Source organism: Podarcis melisellensis, assembly GCF_964234715.1.
Source record: "Podarcis melisellensis genome assembly, chromosome: 1".
NCBI classification, from domain to species: domain Eukaryota; kingdom Metazoa; phylum Chordata; class Lepidosauria; order Squamata; family Lacertidae; genus Podarcis; species Podarcis melisellensis.
Window position 1 is genome coordinate 30,819,737 of NC_138528.1, and position 23,784 is coordinate 30,843,520.

Below are 23,784 nucleotides of genomic sequence, written 5' to 3' on the forward strand. Positions count from 1 at the left end.
AGAGAGAGTGTTGTAGCTGGAGTGCGCTGTGGCAGAGCAGGCACGGGACCGACACTGACCGTTAGTCCCATGACCAGCGCGGCTAGTCCGTGACTCGCCTCAGTTGCCTCCCATGAGCGCCGCTTCCCCTTCAGAGAGGAGGCAAGAGAAGGGAGGCATTATTCGGCGGTGGGGTTGGGGTTTCGAGGCGCAGAAGGAAGCAGCCGCCGCCGGCGGGAAGGGGGCGGCGCCCTTGGGAAATCTTCCGCTGCCCTGCAAGGAGGGGGAGCGTCCCGGTTCCTTGAAGTAAAAGCGGGGTGTGGGGGGAGGGATAAGATGTAAAGCGGGCGTGGTGGTCCGAGTCCCGCGAGGGCATCGGGCCCGGTGGTGGGTTTCGTCCTAGTTTCCATTTGGGGCTAAGAAGTAAGTTTGGCCCTCAAACCCCGTTCTTCAGATTGCGCCGGGCCAAATACTCAGGTTGCCGAAAGCCCTGAAATAATTCGGCACCATCTCGTTTTTCCTCTCCCCCTACCTTCCAGAATATTCTGTTCCCCGCTTTTCCCCCTGACGGGACTCAGGTTTACCTCAGGTGCTTGTCTGGCAGAGGGGAGAAAGGGTGATCTTGTGGCTACTTGGTATAGTCAGCGTCTGCCTGGCACATAGTTACTGCCCTCAAATTTTTGTATCCAGAGTTTCTCTCCTTCCTATTCCTTTCCCACTTTGAAGGGCAAGTTAGGAAGGAGCCATGCTTCTTACACTGCTCTCACATGGGAGTTCCCGATTCTAGGAACCATCCTGGCTTCAAAGGTTTCCTGGCTGTCCTGTTGTAGCTAGTTTTGCTTTGTTTCTGTTCTTCCACACTAAAATGTTTGTTCTTCATTGATCTGGAGGATGGTGTTCAGTCCTGAATATGCTTCTCTTCCTGAAAGATCCGAATCGTGAAAGTGTTTATCTTCTTGCTCCCTTTTCTTTTGGATTTTTGTTTGTTTTTCATTTTGGTTCCAGTTCTGTTAGTATTGCCCTGTATATTAATCCAGTAATAGTCTGTAGAATTCTGAGTTTGTATAGGAGATCTGTACTTTCACGCCTTTTATAAGTGTGAAATGAAATAGTAAATGTTTTAAATTCCCAGTAGGGAATTTAAGCACATCCTATTGATGAATTTCAAACCATTGTAAATACAGTGTAGCTGATTTCACAGCTGTTGTTAAAAAAATGATAGTGATCTTCCAGCTGATCTTTGAATAAGCATTTTGTGGAAACATGCATACAGAAAGTCTGGAGTTACGTGGTTCATTTGATTCTTTCCAATTAATTGCTGATTAATTTCTAATCTGATTATTTCAGTATCTTCTGTTGTAGAACAGTTTGGGACTTGCTGGTCAACGGAGGAAAAAAATTGTTTGCAGGTGTGATGTACTGTAATTACTGATTAGCTGATCCATATTAAGCGCAAGCCTTTTTGAAGTTGTCAACTCATATAATAATGATGTTAGGTGGGTTGCCTTGCCCTCCTTTCAAAGTGGGCCCATAGAGGTGGGGAGGTAATGGGCTAGTCAGATCCCCATCTGTCTGCCAGAGGTAGGTAATACATTTAGAGAAAAACAGTTTTCCTGATGTGAAATAAAGGCACACTGGTAAATTGCTACTCTTATCTGAATGGCTGCTTTTATAATACAAGCTTATACATAATTGTTCACTTAGTCACTAATGCACATATGCCTGTTTCACCATGTACATGCACTGCAGATAGCACACATTCAGTGAAACAGGAGTGTGTAAATGCATTACATGTGACAAAATGCATAGGGAGTTTCTGCACCTCTACATGGAAGTGACTTCTGTGTAGGGAACATTGATATAAGCAAAACTTCCCTCAGTTGCTTACATAATTGCTAGCTATAAACATATGTGTAAGCTGAGAATGCAATTTTTAAAAGGACAGCTCTTTAAGACGTTAAGCGTTATCAGGAGCGTTAAGATTGAAGGGAGTACTGTGTCTGGTAGATGATGTGTCTTGGTAATTATGGGTATATGGGCTGTTTCACCTTTATCTATTTTTGAAGTATTTAGCTTTAATGATTTGTGTAACACTTTTATTTATTCTGGCCTACAAGTGTGTTTTGTGCTACAAGAACCAAAATAAAGCTCTCCTTTGTCTACCTTATTTGATTTGAAATGGGATTTAGGGAGGAAGATGAACTCATGGACAGTGGAAACAGTATGACTTGTTAATGGAAGATTGGTTTGGAATATTTCATGTTCATTTTAAAAATAATCCTTATTTACATTTAGCATCTGTAACAGTTTTTTATAGCATGCAAGAAGAAGAAATGCTAGTCATGTTTATTTTTAAAATTTCTTCTTATTAAAGATCTTCTTGGGTTACAAAAGTACATGCAGTTTCTCTGCTTTCAGTTCATAGAGTTCTTTCTACAGATCATTCATATTTGATGTGAGACACTAATGTTATAGGCAGTATAAAGTTGGGGGAAAAGAGGTGGGGAGGGAGAGAAGAGGGGTAGTGAACTTTCATTCTTTATAGTATATGTGCTGTAAGACTTTTGTGTCAGCGTCACGTGGGTAGGTTTTATTGCTAGTAAGGTTTATAAAAGGTGGAATTTGGTGGGGCAGTGTAACCTGGCAACATGGCAGAGACCTGTTTTTTTGTTTTGTACTGATGTAGGCAGCACTTACCTGAGAGTAAATCCCATTGTGGCTTGCTTTTGAATAGATACGCATAGGATTGCATTGTTAATTGCATTCTGGATTATAAATTTACATGTGATGGGAATGCAGGTTTGTGCTAGCTGAGCCTGCTCAGTTCAAGCATTGCTGCTTGCTTGTGGTCTGTGTGCAAATTATTTCAATGTGACAGAACATTTCCCCTCAGATTATTCTGTAACACTGCACATGGGGAATAAAAAGTTGCTATAGTTTGATGTGGAAGGGGAGTGGGTACCACTTCAGGATTCTAAATATAGAAATCATGATAGCAGTGGATAGCTCAGTTGGTAGAGCATGAGACTCTTAATACCAGGGTCATGGGTTTGAGCCCTACATTGGGTGAAAGCTTCCTGCATTATGGGGGTGGGGTGGGTTGGAATAGATAGATGATCCTCATGGCCTCTTCCAACTCTACAATTCTATGATTTTATAAGTTTAAATAGTCATATTAGAATGATGGGCTTCAGCTCTAATAGTATTTCAGAATCCATATTTATTTGTGCAAGCTGAGGCAGAATATAATTTGGACATTGTTTTCTGAATTTTTGATGTTTTCCGTTAGCTCTGAAAGCAAGTGTGTTGATTAACAGTGCAGTATCCAGAGGAGAAGGGACGCGGGTGGCGCTGTGGGTTAAACCACAGAGCCTAGGACTTGCTGATCAGACGGTCAGCGGTTTGAATCCCTGTGACGGGGTGAGCTCCCGTTGCTCTGTCCCAGCTCCTGCCAACCTAGCAGTTTGAAAGCACGTCAAAGTGCAAGTAGACAAATAGGTACCGCTCCGGCAGGAAGGTAAACGGCGTTTCCGTGGGCTGCTCTGGTTCACCAGAAGCGGCTTAGTCATGATGGCCACATGACCCGGAAGGTGTACGCCGGCTCCCTCGGCCAATAAAGCAAGATGAGCACCGCAACCCCAGAGTCGGTCACAACTGGACCTAACGGTCAGGGGTCCCTTTACCTTTACCTTTATCCAGAGGAGAAGATGGCACCCCGCTACCCTTAGCACTGCACAGAAAGACATGGGTATTCTTTAGGTTGAGCTATCCGATAAAAACACTACACTAAAAAGTGACTTCTGCAATCATTACCACCGCAATACTATCCCTCCCTGTACTTTGAATGGCCTAGTACTTCTTTAACTATTCGAAACAACAGTCTGTGCATGCAAATGATTTTCCTAGAGTGTATTATGGAGTAGGGCTTTCAAAGTATTTGGATTTACAAATGGGTTTTATCATTCATGTTATCTTGGGATCAAGGCAAGATCAGGTTATAGAGGATCTGTAAAATTGCCCACTGTTTTGAAGAAAGGATATCTAAAACAAATGCCTTCTGAATGATTTATTCATTCCTCTGGTCATTACCTACTTGTTCTAAGCAGTCTGATGATCCAGATTAGCTCACCCAGTCTAATAATTAATGTCATTGTATCCTGGGAACGGGCTAAATAAGTAAAGCAGCTTGCACCTCTGTGCCCTAAGTGTGTTTGATGGCTGCTCCCAGTTGATGCGCTGCATAGGAGAACGTGTCAACTCTTTTTGCTCTCTTTTGTCTGTTTAGCTGGCATCTTGCCTGTCATTTCATATAAAACAAATGAATCAGAGTTAAATTTACTGAGACTGCCTTTCAGGGAAGGAGAATTCTGAAATAGTGCACCTAAGAACAGTGACAAAGTGCTGAGTTGTCACTAACCTCCAAAGATTAGAAAGGATATTGCCAAGTTTCAGGTCAAAATTTATCCAGAAAATATCTGTCATTTGATCTTGCATGGAGGATGCTAATGGAAGGGCATCTCAGAATGACAGTTTTGTCTCTTGCAGTAGTTACATTTATCACTTCAATGGAGAGAATTCTAAGCCCATATTTTAGTGTTATGGGATTTCTTTGGAAAGAAAAATGCACACATAACCTTTAATAAGGTTCAGTAATGGAGAATTTTGATTGAATTTCCAAGCAGCTCAATAGAGAGCTTGTTTTTGAAGATGGACTTGAAGAAGATACCAGTTTCTTTGCCGTGGGGGGATAACCTTGCCATGGAAATACTTGTTTAGGCTATTCTTAAGTTCTCAATTTCTGGAAAGTTTGGAATCATTACTATGAATTGACAATAATATAATCCATATCATGTGAAGAAACTCTTATACTTAGACAAGGGTTACTCAAGCAAGACTTTGATCTTTAGCAGGCAGTCCCTAGACTTGATGAAAGATATTGGAGGAGAGGCAACTGCTTCATCTGGTACTCCTCAATACTGAAATGAAACTTTTTTCACAGCCTGGATTAGAATGTAGATGCTAACTAAATTTCCTGGCCCCCACTGTAAAACATACAAGTAGAGGGGGTTTCTTGTAAGTAAGGAGGATCTTTACTCAGGCAAATAAGGATACATTTTCTGCAGCAAACATGAAACGTAAGGAGTAACAGTTCAGGAGTCAGAGCAGGGCAATAAGTTGATAACTGAATGGAAGCAATGAAGGTGTCCCCACATCTTGCTCATCTGGCCTCCCCTGTTCAGCTAGGAAAAGAAGGAATGCTTGGGCAAGCGGGTTTTCCTCAGATATGTTAAAAGGAGGAAACTTGAGACATTTGTTAAAAACCAGTGAAGGTGTTGGATACAATTTCCTATCTCAATAATTTGGAAATGTGTAACAAACAAAAGACTACTAAAGCTACAGACCTCTTGGAGTTGGGGGAAATCTCCAATACTTAACCATGTAAGATTAGAGTAGTAGTTGCTTGATAGTTTAAATGTTTTGCAGGCATTGGTAGTGGTGTATTTTCCCCTTTCCCGTTTATAGGTGTTTTGTTTAAAAAATTCCCCTTTATAGTTCTCACTAAAGAATAATTGGATGACGGTCAGTGTTTTGGATGAAATCGAGCATGGCATTTCTGAAAACAATTATTTTTGAGGCCCTCCTTTTGTTTCATTCTGAGTAAGAAGACACACTGTTGTCATTGCTAATGGATATAATTGCTGCTGAGTGCCCCAGGTCCTCCCCTCCCCTGCACTTTGTTGTTGCTGCTTTGCTACCACATTCTGATTTTGTGAATGCTGTGGATACAACACATCTGTCCTCTTCCTTTGTCCCCTCTCCAATCCATTATATTTTCAGCTGCATCTTGTGAAACATTATGGTACACATTCATCTTATATATAAAAAAGACATTTCTACATGCCCATCATCTTGGGCAAAGCTGCTCTAAGTTTCAGAACATAAAATCTGCGCATATATATATATAAAGCTCTAGTGCTGTTGAAATTATATGATGTGGTCTATTTGCTGATGTCATGCTTGGATTTTGGCTCGTTTAGCTTAAGACTGAAGTGGTGCTATTGAACTGTTTTCTTGTCCAGATTTTTTTTTAAAAAAAGATGCATGTATTGATTATGTATTTATGTTTCACTTCAGGTGATCTCCTAGCAAGTTTTTTGAGTGCTGCATAGTGTGACAATGCAGAGTGCCACTACTTGGGATAGTTGTCTAATCGTCGTGTTTGACTCCCGAGCTGTGAACCTGTATTGCAGGTTCCAGGATTATTTGTCTCAGTGATGACATTCCCTTCTGCTGTTTTTTCCCTGGTTTCTGTATGCTGAACAAAGTTTCTGATGAATGGACGCTCCCCTATTGTCTTTCAGGGCATGGGAGCTGGTGTAAAGGTATGCCCTCTCTCCCCAGCCAAACAGTGGAAAATGGTGGTGAACCTAGCTGTGTGGGCTGTGAACTGCAGCTTGATATAACTGCCCATCAGAAAGGATTAAAGCTCAGTATAGACTTTCAGCATAGTTTATTTGCTACTTCTGTTAGCTGGCAATACTATAAAATATGTTGCTCTATTAGATGACTGCTGTCTTTTTAAGACTGGACTATTGGGAACAAATTGCTAATGAAAAAATTCTGCATTTACAATAACACTAGTATGTAGCACAATATGGCCTAGGAGCTGATGTGCCATAAAATGCAATATGCCAACCTACCTGGTACCCTTTCTGCAGGGCTGAGGTGGGTGACAACTGAGGAGACAACCTATCTGGTAGTGATGCGTGGTGATGACCCATTTAGGGAATACTTGTCTCAGAGAGACTTGCCACAGGTTAAGACCTCTTTATTTGCCCAAAGCTTCTTAATAAAACATGATTCACTGCTAAGACAGTTGTACTTATGGTGCTATTTGCTGGGTTTTCTGTTGTTGCTGATTCTGCTTTTATACATTTATTCCTTTCTGCTGCTCTGGCATTTCATTTTTATTGTTTAAATTATTCTAAAGTTAGTTAATATTGTGAGCTGCTTTGGAAACTTGTTAAAATTTAAAAGTAGGATATAAGTAAGTTCTCTAAATAAAACTGGCCATGTGTAAGAAATGGACTTACCTATGTTTGTTTTTCAACCTTCACTGGATAATTTCAGTGATCTTCAATTTCTGATACTCAAAATAACCTGATATATAGTGGTGCTTCTAATTCGTTTGTATTACCTTACTTTGTAAATACCTTGCTTTGTAATTCTGTGCTGCAAAACAGCCATACATTAGTTTTATTTGTTTTTCTTTAAATGGAGGGCAGATTTGAGAAAAAAGGAAGTTTGGGAGAAGTTTGGTGCATTTTCTTAGGGACCAAACACTTTATTGCAAGATTTGCAGTGAAAGGGATATTGAACTAAATCTGCTTTGTGTATTCCAGATGCAGCTGTGATCCTCGGCTGTGTCTCTCATTGAAGGGACCTGATGTTTTACGTTATTGGTAAGCAAATAAAGTATTTTTACAAAATCCAGAAGAAGCCTGTAACTTATTTTAATTCATTCATGTGGACTTCATTGTCTGTTTTGCTAATACTGTGTTTGTTAACTTACATGCCATTTTCTCCTAGCGTTATCATTGGTCCGAATCTTCCTCAGTTTCTTTCCTTAGCTTTTGTTGTGGTGACAGCAGTCTTTGAGGCAGACATTTTAGTGGCTGAGGTAGAACATTAAAATGATACTGCCATGCCATGGGGGTAAAATATACCGGTAATAAACTATGTGTAATTTACAATTTGTTGTCTCAGAATCAACTGTCAATGGTAGAGCTAGCCCTTCTGAGATCTCCAGGGTTAAATGTTGTAAACTCTCATCTAGAGCCTCCATGGTGATTGATTTTCAATGCCTTCTTGGATTAATAACTACAGTGTATTTCCCCCCCCCCTTTTGTATAGGTGGGATCACAGTATCTGTGGTAGCTTTCTTTTTCACCATTAAGTTCCTCTTTGAACTTGCCGCACGTGTAGTCAGCTTCCTCCAGCATGAGGACCGGGAGCGCAGAGGAGAGCGGACAATTTATGACTACGTGCGAGGCAACTACTTGGACCCCCGCTCTTGCAAAGTCTTCTGGGACTGGAAGGACCCCTATGAGGTGGGCCACAGCATGGCCTTCCGAGTACATGTAAGTGAATATTTTCTATTTCCATGAATACCTGAGGAGTGGATCTAGGTTTTATTTCAAGACAAACCTCTTTAGAGATTATGGGACTGTTCCTTGGAGGTTTTGTGCCAGTTTTGTTACTTCGGCTAAACAGCTTAATGCTGGTGGTTATCAACAGCACAGACTAGGCAGTATATTGAGGCTATCTCCTACGTTTTTGCTTTTGCAGTGAGTTTGGGTGAGCTTCTGACTGCTAAGTTTAGACAGGTCAGACCTAGTATCGCTCTTCTGGGTTTGTTTTTGCTTTGTATGCATATTTAAAATTTGGTGGGCACATATCTTGAAGCATGATTGGGCATGATGTTTTTTTTGCAAATGGTGCCAGCATTTATATCAGGGATGTTGTAAGGGGAGAGGGAATAAGCTATCAGTGATTACTAGTCATGTTGGCTGGTATAATATCTCTAGGATCAGAGGCAGCAAATCTGAATACCAGTTGCTGGGAACAACAAGAGAAGGCTATTGTGCCCATGTTCCACAGGCATCTGGTTAGCCACTCTGGGAAACAGGAGGCTTTAGTTAAGCCTCTGGTCTATTCCAGAAGGGCTCTTCTTATGTTCTTCAATAATTACAGAACCGTTCATCACCTAATATTGGGCACTAATTGTGATATAGCATATTAAGATGCTGTTTTGCATTTATTTTTTAAATCCCCATGCAGTTATTCTATAAGAATGGCCAGCCCTTCCCTGCTCTTCGTCCTGTGGGCCTGCGAGTTCACATCTGCCATGTGGAGCTAGCAATGGATATTCCTGTGACCCAGGAAGTACTTCAGGAGCCCAGTTCCAATGTGGTGAAGGTGGCATTTACTGTGCGGAAGGCTGGGCGCTATGAAATCAGCATAAAACTTGGAGGCTTGAATGTGGCATATAGCCCTTACTACAAAGTCTTTCAGCCAGGTAAGGCCTTTTGGGGCCTATAACAAACCAAGGCATAGGAAGGAGAGCATGTCTTGTAATACGCCCCTTGTAATATTACATGCGAGTCTAAGCTGGGTGTTGTTCCTTATTTCAGGAATGGTGGTTCCTTCGAAAACCAAAATTGTTTGCCATTTCTCCACTTTGGTGCTGACATGTGGGCAGCCTCACACACTGCAGATAGTTCCCAGAGATGAGTATAATAATCCTACCAGTAACTCGGTATCACTGATAGATGAGCACAACTACAGCCTCTCAATCCATGAGGTGAGTCCATCTCTGCTCTATCTTCTCTAAGACTGGAATACACTGATATAGTCTAACTTATATTCATTTTGTCTAGCTTGGTCCCCAAGAAGAAGAACCTTCTGATGTTTTGTTTGAAAAGTCTGTGGTGTCTAATCGACAGACTTATCAAGTTTTCTTGAGACTCACCCTACTCCGTAGGGGATGTTTCCGTGCCTGCATCTCCTACCAAAGCCAGCCTATTAGCAATGGAGAGTTCGATATAATTGTTTTAAATGGTAAGTTTAGAAAAATACATTATTTTTACTGCCATGTTAACTCCCACGATGCTGTTGCCAGCCATTAAAAGTTAATATGTATTTCATTTATTGCATTTGTGTCTTGCCTGTTGTCCAGCAGTATCAGTCTGACATTTTAGCCTCATAACAAGTGAGGTTTGTATCTTGCAGAGAGTGAAAAGAGTATCGTGGAGCGAAATGTTTCTACCTCAGGGGTCAGTATCTATTTTGAGGCCTACCTTTACAATGCTAGTAGCTATGCCAATACCCAGTGGCAACTTCCACCCCTGCATTGGGGTACCTCTCAGCGCCGACCTTCCACTGCTACTGAAGATGAGGATGAAGACTCTCCTTCTGACAGCCAGACCCCTGAGAAAGTGAAGAAGCCAAAAAAAGTGTATTGCTATGTTTCACCCAAGGTAAGACTAGTTCGTCTATTCCCTAGTTGCACAGGATTTATTGCTATTATGTGTGGCTGTGTTATCAATCGGCTTCCAGGAACTATTTCCCTATGGTTGTTGGCCATTATTGCTGTTGTGAGGGACTGTGTATTGTGCTATGAAACAGCTGGTGTACATTTCCAAGCATATATTGGAGACAAAATTGTTCAGGACTTCTTGGATTATTGCTCTGCTAACAAGAGAACTGACCTGTGGCTACATTTTATGGTGGCTGCTGGGTTGTCAGGAAAAATGGAGTTGACCATTGTTCAAGTTCTTTCAGATTGGTTCATTTTTTTAAATATGTGACTCTCCATTGTTTTTGTTCCTTTACTTCAAAGCAATTCTCCGTAAAGGAGTTCTACTTGAAGATCATTCCTTGGCGCCTCTTTACCTTCAGAGTGTGTCCTGGCACCAAGGTATGTTGGTAAAATTCCCCAGTGAATAATTGGATTTGTTTTGTGAAAGGTATATTCCGTTTGTCAGCCTAATCACATAAGATTGAAAACTGTCACTGTTAGGTTTTTAGATTTGCTTGGGAGCCTGCTGTGGTTTTCTATATTGCATCCTGCAATATACCGTATTTTTCGCTCTATAACACACACCTGACCATAACACGCACGTAGTTTATAGAGGAGGAAAACAAGAAAAAAATATTCTAAACGAAACAGTGGATGTATGATTTTTGTGGTTCATGCTGTGGCCACAGATGTGATCTGACGGTGAGTTTGGGGTAGCCCAATGCAAGAATCCTGAGGATCCATGTGGATCCATGCTTTGTAACCACGTTTTTGCGCCATTGCAGCCCCATGAAACAGTGGGTGCGTGTGTGTTTTTTGGTGCAGGCTGTAGCCATGGATATGCTATGTGATCTGATGGTGAACTTGGGGTGACCCAGTGCAAAAATCCTGAGGATCCATGTGGATCCGTGCTTTGTAACCACGTTTTAAGTGGGGAGGGAAGGAAAAGCATTCAAGGGACAAGGAACACGCGTGGGGTGTGTGGAGAAGGATGCTGCTAATAATGCAGAAGAGGGGTTTAAGGGAAGAAGGAACACGCGTGGGGTGTGTGGAAAAGGATGCGGCTAATAATGCAGGAGAGGGGTCTATGGAGAGAAGGAACACGCGTGGGGTGTGTGGAAAAGGATGCTGCTAATGATGCAGGAGAGGGGTTTAAGGGGAGAAGGAGCTCGCGTGGGGTGTGTGGAAAAGGAGCTTTTCGGTGAGCTGAGCTGGGAGGGGGGAGGGAAAGAGCACTGTTGCTTTAAAGGAGCCAACCGGACAGCAGCCACTTACAGCAGTGTAAGCAGCCCCTTTCCTCTCCCGCTTTGCTCCTTCTCTCCCTCTTTGCTGCTTTACGCAGCTAATGGCGAATCCCCTGCAACCCAAGTCCTGCTCAGCGGATCAGCTGAGACGCTGGGAGAATCGTAATTTCCCCCTCTCCCTCATCCCGTGCCCTCCTGTCCCCAGCAGCCTTTTTAAAAACTTTTTTACTGGTTTTCACTGCGCTCGTGGCTCAGAGCCCTCCTGTGCCCTGCCGTCCCTCTGCAGCTTCATTGCTCCGTTTAGAGAGTGCATGGACCTTTGCTAGCTGAGGCTGCAGCAGCTGTTGCTGGCTATGCGGCGCTTTTTCCGGCTCGCTATGGCTCCCGTCTGTCCCTCCTCGCGTGTAAGCGGCTGCTGCCCGCTTTGCTGCCATGGCTCTCCTTCCCTCCCTCCTCCTCGGCTCCTCCCCCTCCTCCTGGCTGTAAAGCAAGCAAAGCTAGAGCCGTGCAAAGCCCTGCAAGCGGCTCCTGCTTTGCTTGACTGACGGCAGCCATGGCTCCGGTCGAGTGCATTCGCTCCGTAACACGCACAGGCATTTTCCTTTACTTTCTAGGAGCAAAAAAGTGCATGTTTTGGAGCAAAAATTACGGTAGCTTTCAGGTTCTTTTTTTCTTGTGATTTTCCTCCTCCCCTAATGAAGCATGTACTGAGGCTCATTCTACAAGAATTGCAATTTATAAAACCTTCATCTCAGCTGTAGGCATGCCAGCAGCTTTGCTATTAACTGGTTCTGAGCAGATAGAGGGGCAAGGAAATGTGCCCAGAGGGTAACCTTGCCACATCTGATCAATGTGCTGTGCTTTCTGGTAAATGATTCCCCGCCCTTTCCTGCATTTCTTTGCTGCTAGTTTTCTTACCACGGGCCTGACCCTGTGCACAAACTGCTGACGTTAGTGGTGGATGATGGGATCCAGCCTCCTGTAGAGCTGAGCTGCAAGGAGAGGAACATCTTGGCGGCAACTTTCATTCGCTCTCTGCATAAAAATATAGGTAAAAAGAGTCTGGGGCATAAAATTCTGTTGCATGGTATCTAATGCATCACAGCTTGCATAACACATACTACAGAGGACAGCTGCCATTCTATGGTGTAGACTGCAAGTATTTTCAGAATGGATTGCATCCTTTTTATGTTGTGGTGTGCTGCTTAGCTCAATGTTTGTTTATAAATGTTGAGTAGTTCAGTTTGATTTAGGATATTGTAATTATTATAGAGCAATCACACATGTTTCCCCCGTTCTTGATAAATTTCAGTCTGTTGCTCTCTTCCTGATGTCTCTTTAGAGGAGTTCACATAACTATCTACGTATGTGTTGAGGTTATGCATTCTCTCCCTACCCCTCCTAACATCTTTAGTGCTTCTAAACAAATAAATATATTTGTTTAGAAGCACTAAAGAAGAGGGCCTTCTTGGTAGTGGCACCCACCCTGTGGAACACCCTCCCTTCAGATGTGAAGGAAATAAGCAGCTATCCTATCTTCAAAATACATTTGAAGGCAGCCCTGTTCAGGGAGGTTTTTAATATTTAATGCTGTACTGTTTTTAACACTTGATTAGGAGCCACCCAGAGTGGCTGGGGAAACTCAGCCAGATGGGTGGGGTATAAATAATAAATTATTATTATTATTATTATTATTATTATTATTATTATTATTATTATTATTATTATTATTATTATTATTTAACCTCTCCAGCTTGGTCTCAGAATAAGGAGGTTTAAACCCTGAGCCCATGTGTATGTGATAGAGCCAGTGTGTGTGCGTAAATACAAATATGAGGAAATACTAGAGACAAGGAAATGATAATGAATGCAATGTTTATGTTCTGTCTCCACAAAATAGTCTTTACAATTTTTTAAAACTATGATATGTATCCCTTTGTTTCCTCAAATCTTTTGTACTGAATTTTTCTTACTCCTTTTGGGATGATAATCTGTCATATTTTATGACATTTCTGAAACTCATATGACCTTGTAAGGTATTTTGAAGGAAACAGATATGACAATGGGCTTGTTGGTTTCAGGAGGCTCAGAGACTTTTCAGGACAAAGTAAACTTCTTCCAGAGGGAGCTGCGCCAGGTGCACATGAAGAGGCCCCATTCAAAAGTTACTCTAAAAGTCAGCCGCCACAACCTTCTGGAATCGGTGAGTGTGTCTGTGATACAGAAAGCTTGGAGTGTAGCATAGTTTTAGAGACGTTCTGTAGATCATTTCCTTCCTGTTCCATGTTATTTCACCTTAAGCTGCAGAATGGACTAGAGTGATATGAATTCAGGGTGATAGTTTATTCACTCATATTCTGATTTTACACCTTCCTCTAAAATATTTAATTGCCTATGACCAGAGAAGCCTGCATCAAACCAACTATTAGTCATTTTTAATGTGGCAAAGCCTCAATGAGAAGCGAGGCAGCCCAGGGCAGGAAGCACAGAAACCATCAGCTCCTGACAGAAACATCAGCAGCCTGAGAGAGATGCTTGGGCAGCTACTCCCCCACCTCTGCTGGAGCTGTTAAAAACCCGTATTATGAGGGAACCCAGGCCAGGGAGCATGCATACCATCAACTCCCAGTTTGCTGAATGATACTTGCCCTCCTGCATTTTATATACTGTATTAGTTTTAAAATTGTAAATCAGCTTGGGGGCCTTGGCAGAAAGGTGGTACATAAATCCAAGGAACACATAAATAATAAGTTTGGGGAAGGGGTAGGAGGACGTGAATCGTAGTCTCCTTGTTATGCAAACTCTTACAACATAATTAGTTTTAGTGCAGCAGACAGATAAAATCAAGGGAATTCAACTTCCAAGGGTGGGGGAAACTAAAACATTTTAAGTGGAAGATGAAGATTATCGTGAGTGTGAACCAGAGGATGTGCTGTCACTGGTAAGCAGCAAATGGCTTTAAATCATTTGACTGTCTACTATATCAGATCCAAGAGTTGCCATAGGGTTTTTTTTGTTTTGTTTTGTTTTCTGGTTTTGCTGTAGCTATAAATGGAACAGAGATTCTATGGCTTGACATTTCTAGTCGTTTTAAATATTTTGTTCAAAGCAAGCTTAGTCTTGAGGGAGCAGTGCATTAAAGTGATAGTATGTGTCATGAGGGCAAGTCATGAAACACTTTTATTTGTGAGCACTTAGGAAATGAGGACGAGAGCTCTTCAAAGATTTATAATAAAAAAACCCAGAACTTTCAGTCCCTATAGCTCAGTAGTGTGGATCCTTTTCATGTCAAGAGCCACATTACCTCAGTGGGGAGTATCACTTATAACTCTTAAATTGTGCTTTATAGATCCAATAATCTCTTAGATCACAGCAGGTGGGGTCAACACCCAAAGTAGGCAAAACCTTTTCTTTGTGTCATTCCCTCCAATCAGTTTTTCTCTCACTCTCCTCTTCTCCTTATTCTCCTCTTTTCTGCAAACAACTGCTTGCACTGTCCTTGCACAAAATACTGCATATGAAAGGCAATCAGGATTAGTTAGCATGGAAATGCTGCAGTCTGTTGTAGGATGAACAAACTGCTCTGTTCTTCTGCTAGCAGCTCTCTGGTCATGGAAAGAAGCTTTTCTCTCTCCCTCTCCAGTATAAAAATGTAACGGACTAAAAGTTTGCAAATGGAAAGGAATATGGATTGGTGCCTGCTGAAACTAGTGGTTTCCTACAGCTCCCATAAGGTCATCCTTCTCTCACTTTAAGCTCCACCTTTACAATGAGATGATAGCAGTGTTCTGCTTGTCATACTGCAAGAGGGTGGAGGCAATCCCCACACTAGGCCTCAGCCCTGTATACCAGAAGGAGCATCTCCATCCCCATTGTTCAACCCAAACACTACAATCCAGCACCAAGGGCCTTCTGGAGGTTCCCACACTGCGAGAACTGAAGCTACAGGGAACCAGGTAGAGGGCCTTCTCAGTAGTGACACCCTGTGAAATGCCCTCCCATTAGATGTTATATAACATTTAGGAAACATCTGAAGGCAGCCCTGTATAGGGAAGCTTTTTGAGGTTTAAGGTTTTACGTCCTGTAAGCCATTCAGAGTGGCTGGGGCAACCCAGTCAGATGGGCGGGGTACAAATAAGTATTCATTCATTCATTCATTTATTCTGTATGCATATACATAGGGGGCGAAGCATAAACCCAATGTGGCCAAGAGGTAGAATCCTTGGGCTGACTTTTCTATACAGATGAGAGAGGCAGTAGAAAGAAGTATTGGAGAATTGCCTGTTCCTGAAAATGAGATCTCATGTTAGCCCTCTTGGTTGCAAACATCAGTTTATACTGCGTTTTCCTTATGTTCCTAGTCACTGAGGGCAACAAGGAATTTTTCTGTTTCTGACTGGAGCAAAAACTTTGAAGTGATTTTCCAGGATGAAGAAGGTGAGTTCACTTGTAATTGCATTATTGCTGCCAGAAAAAGAGAGTTTGGTTTTCTACTTCTAGCAACCAATTTTTTCTGAAGTTTCCATAATATCTCACAAGCATCTATAGATTTATTCCCCAATCATCTTCATACTGGCTATATAGTAAAGCTAAGTGAAAATGCTATTGCACTTAAGTTCTGCTTGCAGGCTGCCATGGCCACTGTAAGAACAGGATTCTGAGATAGATGGGTCTTTAGCCTGGTCAGGTTTTGCGAATCCCAATCCAGTTAATTTACATTACATCCTTTTATTATCTTGTCTGAGTATAAGGTGCCTGGTGTGCTAGAAAGAACTGATGGGAGGAAAAAGTATATGGGTGTTCTATTTATCCCACTTTGTGTAGAGGACCATGTAGTATGGTACTCCCTCTAAAGTGAAGAGTTTTTTCTTGACAGGTGGGTTTTAGAAGGCATAGGATTACCTCAAGATCTAACTGGTCTCTGATTTGTTCTGTCTTGTAGCCTTGGACTGGGGAGGTCCTCGCAGAGAGTGGTTTGAATTGATCTGTAAAGCTTTATTTGACACTACCAATCAACTTTTTACCCGCTTCAGTGACAACAACCAAGCTCTGGTTGGTATTTTCCTGTCATTCATTGGTGGAAACAGGAAACATTGCAGCTGTTCTTGTTTTCTGTAGAGAATTCACATTCTTTTTCAGACTTTTTCTAGTTTCTCCTGTAAGCAGAAAGAGAATTGGTTTGCCTCTTTCATGGGGGTATTAAAAGGCAAACTTAAACAGGAAGATGAATTCTCATGAGTAGTACAGATAAATTCTATGGCAGGTATGAGAAGTGCAATCTGTAATTTGATTTCCTAAGTCATATTTTCTAAAATATAGAAAGTAACACTGTTTCTTTGCAAACTATATATGGCATGCTCATGTACCGGCATGCCTGTTTCAGTGCTGTTGAGAATACACTCAGAAAAACAGTCTTTAAAGGATGTGAAGATCTTTGACCACAGGGTACAACAAGAAGAGTACATGGGGCTTTTTCAGGTGTTAAATCTAATTCTAAGTTAGAGCTAATTCTAAGCTGTAGTAACTGTGAGCTGCCTTGTTTGTAGGTACATCCCAACCCCAACCGGTCACCTTTTCTGCGGCTGAAAGTGTATGAATTCGCAGGGCGCTTGGTTGGAAAGTGCCTCTATGAGTCATCTTTGGGAGGGGCTTACAAGCAGCTGGTGAGAGCTCGTTTCACCCGGTCTTTTTTGGCTCAAATCATAGGATTGCGGATGCATTATAAGGTAAAATTGCTTTCGAGTATAAAGCAGAGACCAAGCACGATTCCACAGCACAAACTAAATTTGTTTTCTTTCCTTCCCCTTCTCGTATCTCCTTTTTCCTCTTAGTATTTTGAGACAGATGACCCAGAGTTCTATAAATCTAAAGTTTGCTTCATCCTGAATAATGATGTCAGTGAGATGGAGCTAGTCTTTGCTGAGGAAAAATACAGCAGATCAGGACAACTTGAGAAGGTAAGAGCCATTGGTTAGGATGGTGCAATTTGAAATCCCTTTATCCGCAATGGGGAAAGGAGCAATGTCTCAATAGGAGGGGAAAGATGTGAAGGGTTCATCATTGTGTGGATTTATAGAGTAGATGGGATTCCACTCATAAATTCTCTCATGCCTTGTTTTCAGGAGGTTGAGCTGGTAACAGGTGGTGCTCAAATGCCAGTTACAAATGAGAATAAAATTTTCTACCTGAATCTGCTTGCACAGTACAGACTGGCGAATCAGGTTAGAGAGGAAGTGGAACACTTCTTGAAAGGTAATGTGTATGGTCTGCACTTTTTTTTATTAATGTTGTTCAGAATTGTTCTTTGTTGATGCCCTTGCCTGGCTGGCATGATTTTTATCTGTTCTGCTCTCATCTTCTAGGTCTCAATGAACTGGTCCCTGAAAACCTCCTTGCTATTTTTGATGAAAATGAACTTGAGGTAAACTAAGATATTTGCTGTCTTTGATCCTGTTGCACCTTCCTGAGATGAATGTGAGATAGCTGGGGGTAAGGAAGAGTGGGGAACCCCCATTCACAAGCATTCCCTGTACGGATATAGTAACAGAAATTATTTTAACCATACCAATTTTTATGAGGTTTTCCATATAAACTAGATAAACTTTTACCCAGCACAAAATATATGTTCACTCAAAACTCTTAGTTTCTACTGGTTTGCTAGGCAATTTCAAGTGCCTTTCCAATCCAGTTGAATCTCTGCTCTTCCCTTCCTCTGCCTTGTAATAATAAAGAAACAATTGCCTGATTCTATGACCCCAACACTAAAAAGTCTCCTATCCAACCCTGCAGCTTAAACAACACTCTGGTGCTCTAGTTCAGATTGATTACTTCTCACTCTGTACCTTACCTACTGTTCCCTACAGTATATGCCACATCCGAGATATAATGTCATTAGACTTCTTTTTTTCCAGAAGTTTGCATACAGTACTGTCATAGTTAACAAGAGTAATTTGGACACATGTTTGAGTTACCAAGTCCCCAATGCTGCATTAGAGCAGAAAGTTTTAAAACCTAGAAGGAGTAATAGCTCTAGCTTCTAATCCTGAGCATCAAAAATACAAAGCTGACTGTGTTAATTGAATGGTACCTAGTTTAAAGGAAAGAAGACAACTGTACACTGACTGAAACTTTATTTTCTTCCAGTTGCTGATGTGTGGTACTGGAGACATCAGTGTCTGTGATTTCAAAGCACATGCTGTAGTAGTGGGAGGTTCTTGGCATTTCCGAGAGAAGGTAAGAAAGATTAATTGCCTGCTCTATACCAGATTGGTTGTACTTTGTGTTGGTCATGACTGAGACAGTGATTATGTATGTCTTCATGAGGAAATACTACTTCGTTTTCCTTTGGCTGGCTTTTAGCATCTCATGAAAGCTCTTTATACATGCGTCTTTTACGCTTTCTCAGTTAAGGGCAATGCTTCCTTTGGGCCAGACCTTTAAGTTACTTAGCAACAGCAAACATTTGTGCACACCTGTAATTTTATTACATAGCCTTTTTGCTGTTGTTGTAAAAAGGTCCCAAAGAAACATCAAAAGTAGCAGTGGAGCTTAAAGTGAAATATCGCTTTGGGAGGTGTGATTATGGTAGCATACATTAATTCATTTTCTGGCCTGTCCTCATAACTGGGTGGTTTGCAATAAATTTGGTAGCCTTTTCCCTTGTCCACTGTTCTTGCTTCCCATACCTCTTGCTGTGTCTTCCAGGTTATGCGGTGGTTTTGGACAGTGGTCTCCAGTTTCACACAAGAGGAACTGGCCAGGCTGTTGCAGTTCACCACTGGTTCTTCTCAGCTGCCTCCTGGAGGATTTGCTGCACTTTGCCCATCTTTCCAGATCATTGCAGCTCCGACGCACAGTACACTGCCAACAGCCCATACTTGGTGAGTACCTGTCACTGAGTCTTTCTGTTATCTGCAGCAAGCTGATCATGAACAGCCTTCCACTGATCTTGCCCATGTGTTTTTTGAGATAATTTTTAATGCCGTATAACTGCTCAGGTGGGTTACCCTTGCCTATGAAATGCTGAAAGCATTATGTGTACATGTCTCATGCTATGTACTAGTTTTGTTCTTTCTTTCAGTTTTAACCAGCTGTGCCTCCCCACTTACGATTCCTATGAAGAGGTGCACAAGATGCTGCAGCTGGCCATCAGCGAGGGCTGTGAGGGTTTTGGCATGCTCTGACTCCCACAGGAGGAGTCCATCTCGCTTCCTTAATTCTTCAGGGCATTGCCCAGCCCCACTTCACTACTCCAGTCTCATGCCCAACCTAAGGGCAATGGAGAACGGAGCAGAGGCACCACGCAAACAGAAATGTCAATCTGCAATGTCACATGGAGGCCTCCCCATGTCTGAAGTACATTATTGGGAGCACATATTGCCCCTTCCCCTTCCCAGTGTGGTACATGAAATGGAGTGGAGTTCTTCTCTCGAGGTGACATGGTACTTGCATTTCACAGGACGTTACTTGTCTGGTTTTATGAAGGAAGAAAGCTCATAAGCAAAGAGTTCCAATTTGTTACAGGAAGAGATTTGTAACTTACAATATTCCAGTTGCTTTGGGGATGAATGGACCACTATGGAGCTCTAAATCCCCAGATTATGGGAAGCCTTAATACTTTTCCATGCCTTTGCCCAGGTTTTCACACAAGTTAATCCCCTTTCCACTTGGATGTTACTGGAAGGCATAAAATCACCCCCACCTTGCTTTTTAATTTTCTTAGCCACTTTCCCCTGGATGCTGTCAGCACTTATTCTTGCAGAAGAGGGAAGGCAGCATTTATGTCACTGGATTACTAGTGCTGATATTGACAGTGACCTCGTTCTACCTCTACCAAGAGCTGGCAACAGGATATTATTTCTGCAGTGGCAGCAGCTTCTGTTGCCTTTGCCACGGAACTGGAAGAAACTTGTTTCTCCTCCCATCCCTATTTCTGACCATGGTCATGAACTTTGGCAGGAGCTTGTTTTCCCTACCATCCAACTAATTTCCCTTCCTCATAGGATAGATGAATGTATCTACCTGAGGTCTGATGCATATGCTAGCACTGACCTTTTGGGGTACTTAGAATGAGGTGGTGGTAGGCCAAGAGGCAGCTATGATTGTATGCATCAAACATACATTTGTATGCAGGTAGAGTGAGGTGATCAGTATTGGATTGGGCCCAGTAGCTCATTCTCTCTCCTATTCTACACAGACAGGCGTCTACCTCTCCCACATGACAGCCAGAGTATTCTCTAGCATGCTTCGGGCAGAGAATTGTTAAATAAGGTATTGCTACCTGTGTCCTTCCCCCAGCCCCTGATAACCTCCTTTTTTGTGTTCTGAGCATTCCATGACATTTGGAGTGGGGTGTGGTTAAACTGCAGGTGCTTATCCAGGCAGTAATGAAGTGGGTCTGCAAGGCAACACATTGCACTACCCAAACTTCAGACTACATGAGGAAGCCAAGATGAGCTTTCATGTACAACTGACCTCTTAATTCTGAACACGTCCTTTCCACTGCTCCCGTTTCCTTGGCAATGAAGGAGTGGGAATTCAGGGATCTCAGCTGGCAGTCTAGCCATTTTTTTGTCAGCAAAGCCAAAATCTGATTGGATTGTGAACTGAATATTTTGTTGGCACCGGAAGTGCATTTCTCCTGGTCAGGAGAGAGATGTTGGTGGCTGTTACTAAATGGGAAGAGCCTACAATATGACTGCTTGGGTTGAGGGAGTCCCCCCCCAGACTAGACTCTTAATTGGATGTCTCATAAGAACAAACTTAGGAAAAATACAATTTATAGTTGTGCCAGCATTTTTAGTTCAGTCATTCTGCCATAGATTGGGGCTATAGCATTGTTCAGATGACACATTTTGCTATTATTATTTTTATATAGTTGTACTCCCCCCGCCCAACATAAACAGAATCATTTGCAGATCAGAGGGGAAAAGACAATTTGCAAACTTGCTTAAGTAGAAGTTCAAGCCATTATTTTGCCAAAAATGTTAGAACTCTGAGTATTGGGACAACTCAGGAATCCCTTCCTTTTGGGGCATTTTTAGAGACCACCACTGTATTTTCCTTCATGGCAGGCATATTTCCCCTCCTTTAAGCAGTTGCTCTTTTTAAAAGCATGTACATGCCATCTTATTGCACTAAGGGCGGCTTCTGTAATCAGTGCAGTTAGGGCTCCTGAATGCCTTTTGACGCTACCCACTCCTCTCCCCAGGGACCAAAAGGAGGTTATGCTGTGCAGCTCAGCCAGTTGATGGTTGTAGGGTGCTGCTTGGTGCTGTTCCAGTCCTTTGTCTTGTTCCCTGGTCTACTGGAGGCTTTTCCAGCCATGGCTCGAGGTTGGTTCTGCTACATCTTCCTCAGGAATCCCCTCCTTTCTTCTTTAGAGCTCAGCTGTTTTTATACTGAGGACTGAGTGGCTGGATATTCAGCAGACATCCTCTGCTTGAAACCACTCACCTAATAAAATGTATTTGGCACTTCTTGCCTCTTTGCAGATGCGAAGGATTTTCTTTTTACACAAGCACAGTCAGAGCAGTGGTGGATGCTGCTAGTTCTTCGCTTAATAATGCACTTGTGTGTTTTCTCCTACTCTTGCCCCCATCATCAGCAGGTCCATTCTTCCCAACGCTTTATAATTTCAATGCACAGGCTCTGATTTTCCTAAATCTTACTTGTTCTTTCCTAACCTTGTGTGTTGCCCTGATTCCCGTGCGAAGACATGGTACGGGCTGTGCTCTAGCCATCTATACTGTGTGTATGCGTGTCTTCTGCGGAGGTTTGTTCCTTTTCATTGGCCCTAATTCGTTCCATCTAATGTTAAGTGCATTGGTTTCTAGGATAGCGGTTATGCTCATGGTACAATCTCAAGTAGATCTCTTTCACCTGGAGCTGCTGTGGATACCAGAGGACTTGGCCTGCATCTGAGAACTTATCTTGCATGTTTTAGAAACCAAGACCTATTACTTTAGTTTGGCCAAGGCCTGTTTCCAGATAGCCAGCTCCAAAAGGAATTAAGCAAGATTATGTAATCCTCTAATAGATTATTCTGTAAATAGTTTGTACAATAAATAAAATATTTAAAATTTGGTGTGCTTGTCATATATAATGAAAATTGCTCTTGTATTGTTTTCCATGCAAGGCTTCTCTGAATAGTTTCCATCCCATTTCTCAAGACAATTTTATTACTGACATTTTGGCACCAACTCTGTTGTAGTGCAAACTCTGGCTTCATATTACAAAGTTTCAAAATGAATGCAAGCAACAGTGGTGCTTGCATGTTTGAAGCCCACTCCCAAAATAATTTTGCTGAGGCACTTGCCAGAACTTGGGTAGGATTGAAGTAAAAAGCTGACGTCACAAAATAAATTGGGATTATCCTAGCAATTGCCTGGACACAGCCATTTACATGCTATTATTGGACATGTATTTCAAACTAAAAAGGAGTGATTTTTGTGATCCTAACTCCACAGATCACTTCCCTCTATGCCTTGGACAATGCTATTAACATAACATTAAAAAAAAATACTTTAGATGCTTGTGTTTCATGAAATGACAACATATTATTAAAATAAGAGAGTATAGAAACACACTTTTCAAAAAACTGTCTTACATTCCAGTCAATGACTACTAAAATAAAATCCAATAACCCATATGCACAAGAAATACATACTTGAGTAGCAAACAAACTTGAGCCAGAGTGAACCTTTGAAAAAGCTTTCTCCAAACAGCAAAATTTAAATTAAATGGTAAAGGAAAAGAGAAATACACAAGGTTCTCTGGTTGGGGATTTCCAAATAGATGAGGCAGCTAGGGAGAAAGCCCTGGTCCCCACTAATTTCAGCTCTGACGGAGCAAATGTCTCCCAGTCTGAGAATGGGAAGAATATATGGGAAGGTACTTACTCAGGTACACGACTCAAGTCATTTTGAGATTTATAGGTAATAAGGTCCTAAAAACTACCTGGGTAGATTAATGTGCTATACTTTACAGCAGGGATGGAGAACCTGTAGGCCTCCAGATGTTGTATGCAGCTCCCATCAGCCAGCCAGCATTGCCTGTAGTGGATAATGGGAGTTGTAGTCCAGCAGCATTGGGAGGGCCATAAGTAGTCCACTCCTATGTATCTATTCTATAGTATAGTACCGGTATGTTTTCTCTGCAGCCTTAATGTGGATTTAGAGGAAGAAGGGGGATTATAATTTTGTGAAATGGTGCTTCATCTTTCCTGAACGTCTGCAGAGAAGATTCAATACCTATTTGTGGCTTTGGTTTCCAGCAATCATCATTTCCTTTTGCACATAGTGATCAAGAAGTTGATTAGGGCAAAAGCAGACTACCTGATTTCCCAGGATTTAAAGGAAACAAGCGCATTGCTGCTTCTTGGCCACTAGAGGGAAGCCTACACTTAAAACATAACTACTGCCAGTGTCTCCATACCCATCATGATCATACATCTGAAATGTACATCCATAAGATGGCTTT

At 42.0% G+C, this 23,784-nt stretch overlaps 1 protein-coding gene across 1 annotated transcript; it reads left to right on the plus strand.

Moving 5' to 3' along the window:
• Position 1: 1 nt before the first annotated feature.
• On the plus strand, positions 2-22,388 carry AREL1 (apoptosis resistant E3 ubiquitin protein ligase 1). The gene is made up of 20 exons (XM_081910462.1): positions 2-141; positions 6,115-6,362; positions 7,383-7,442; positions 7,894-8,120; positions 8,821-9,058; positions 9,174-9,343; positions 9,420-9,600; positions 9,772-10,019; positions 10,382-10,459; positions 12,214-12,355; positions 13,386-13,507; positions 15,666-15,741; positions 16,247-16,356; positions 16,851-17,030; positions 17,136-17,261; positions 17,427-17,556; positions 17,667-17,725; positions 18,448-18,537; positions 19,009-19,184; positions 19,385-22,388. Exons 3-20 carry the CDS (start codon positions 7,427-7,429, stop codon positions 19,485-19,487), a joined length of 2,472 nt encoding a protein of 823 aa, XP_081766588.1. The 5' UTR covers positions 2-141; positions 6,115-6,362; positions 7,383-7,426; the 3' UTR covers positions 19,488-22,388.
• The last annotated feature ends 1,396 nt before the right edge of the window (positions 22,389-23,784 follow it).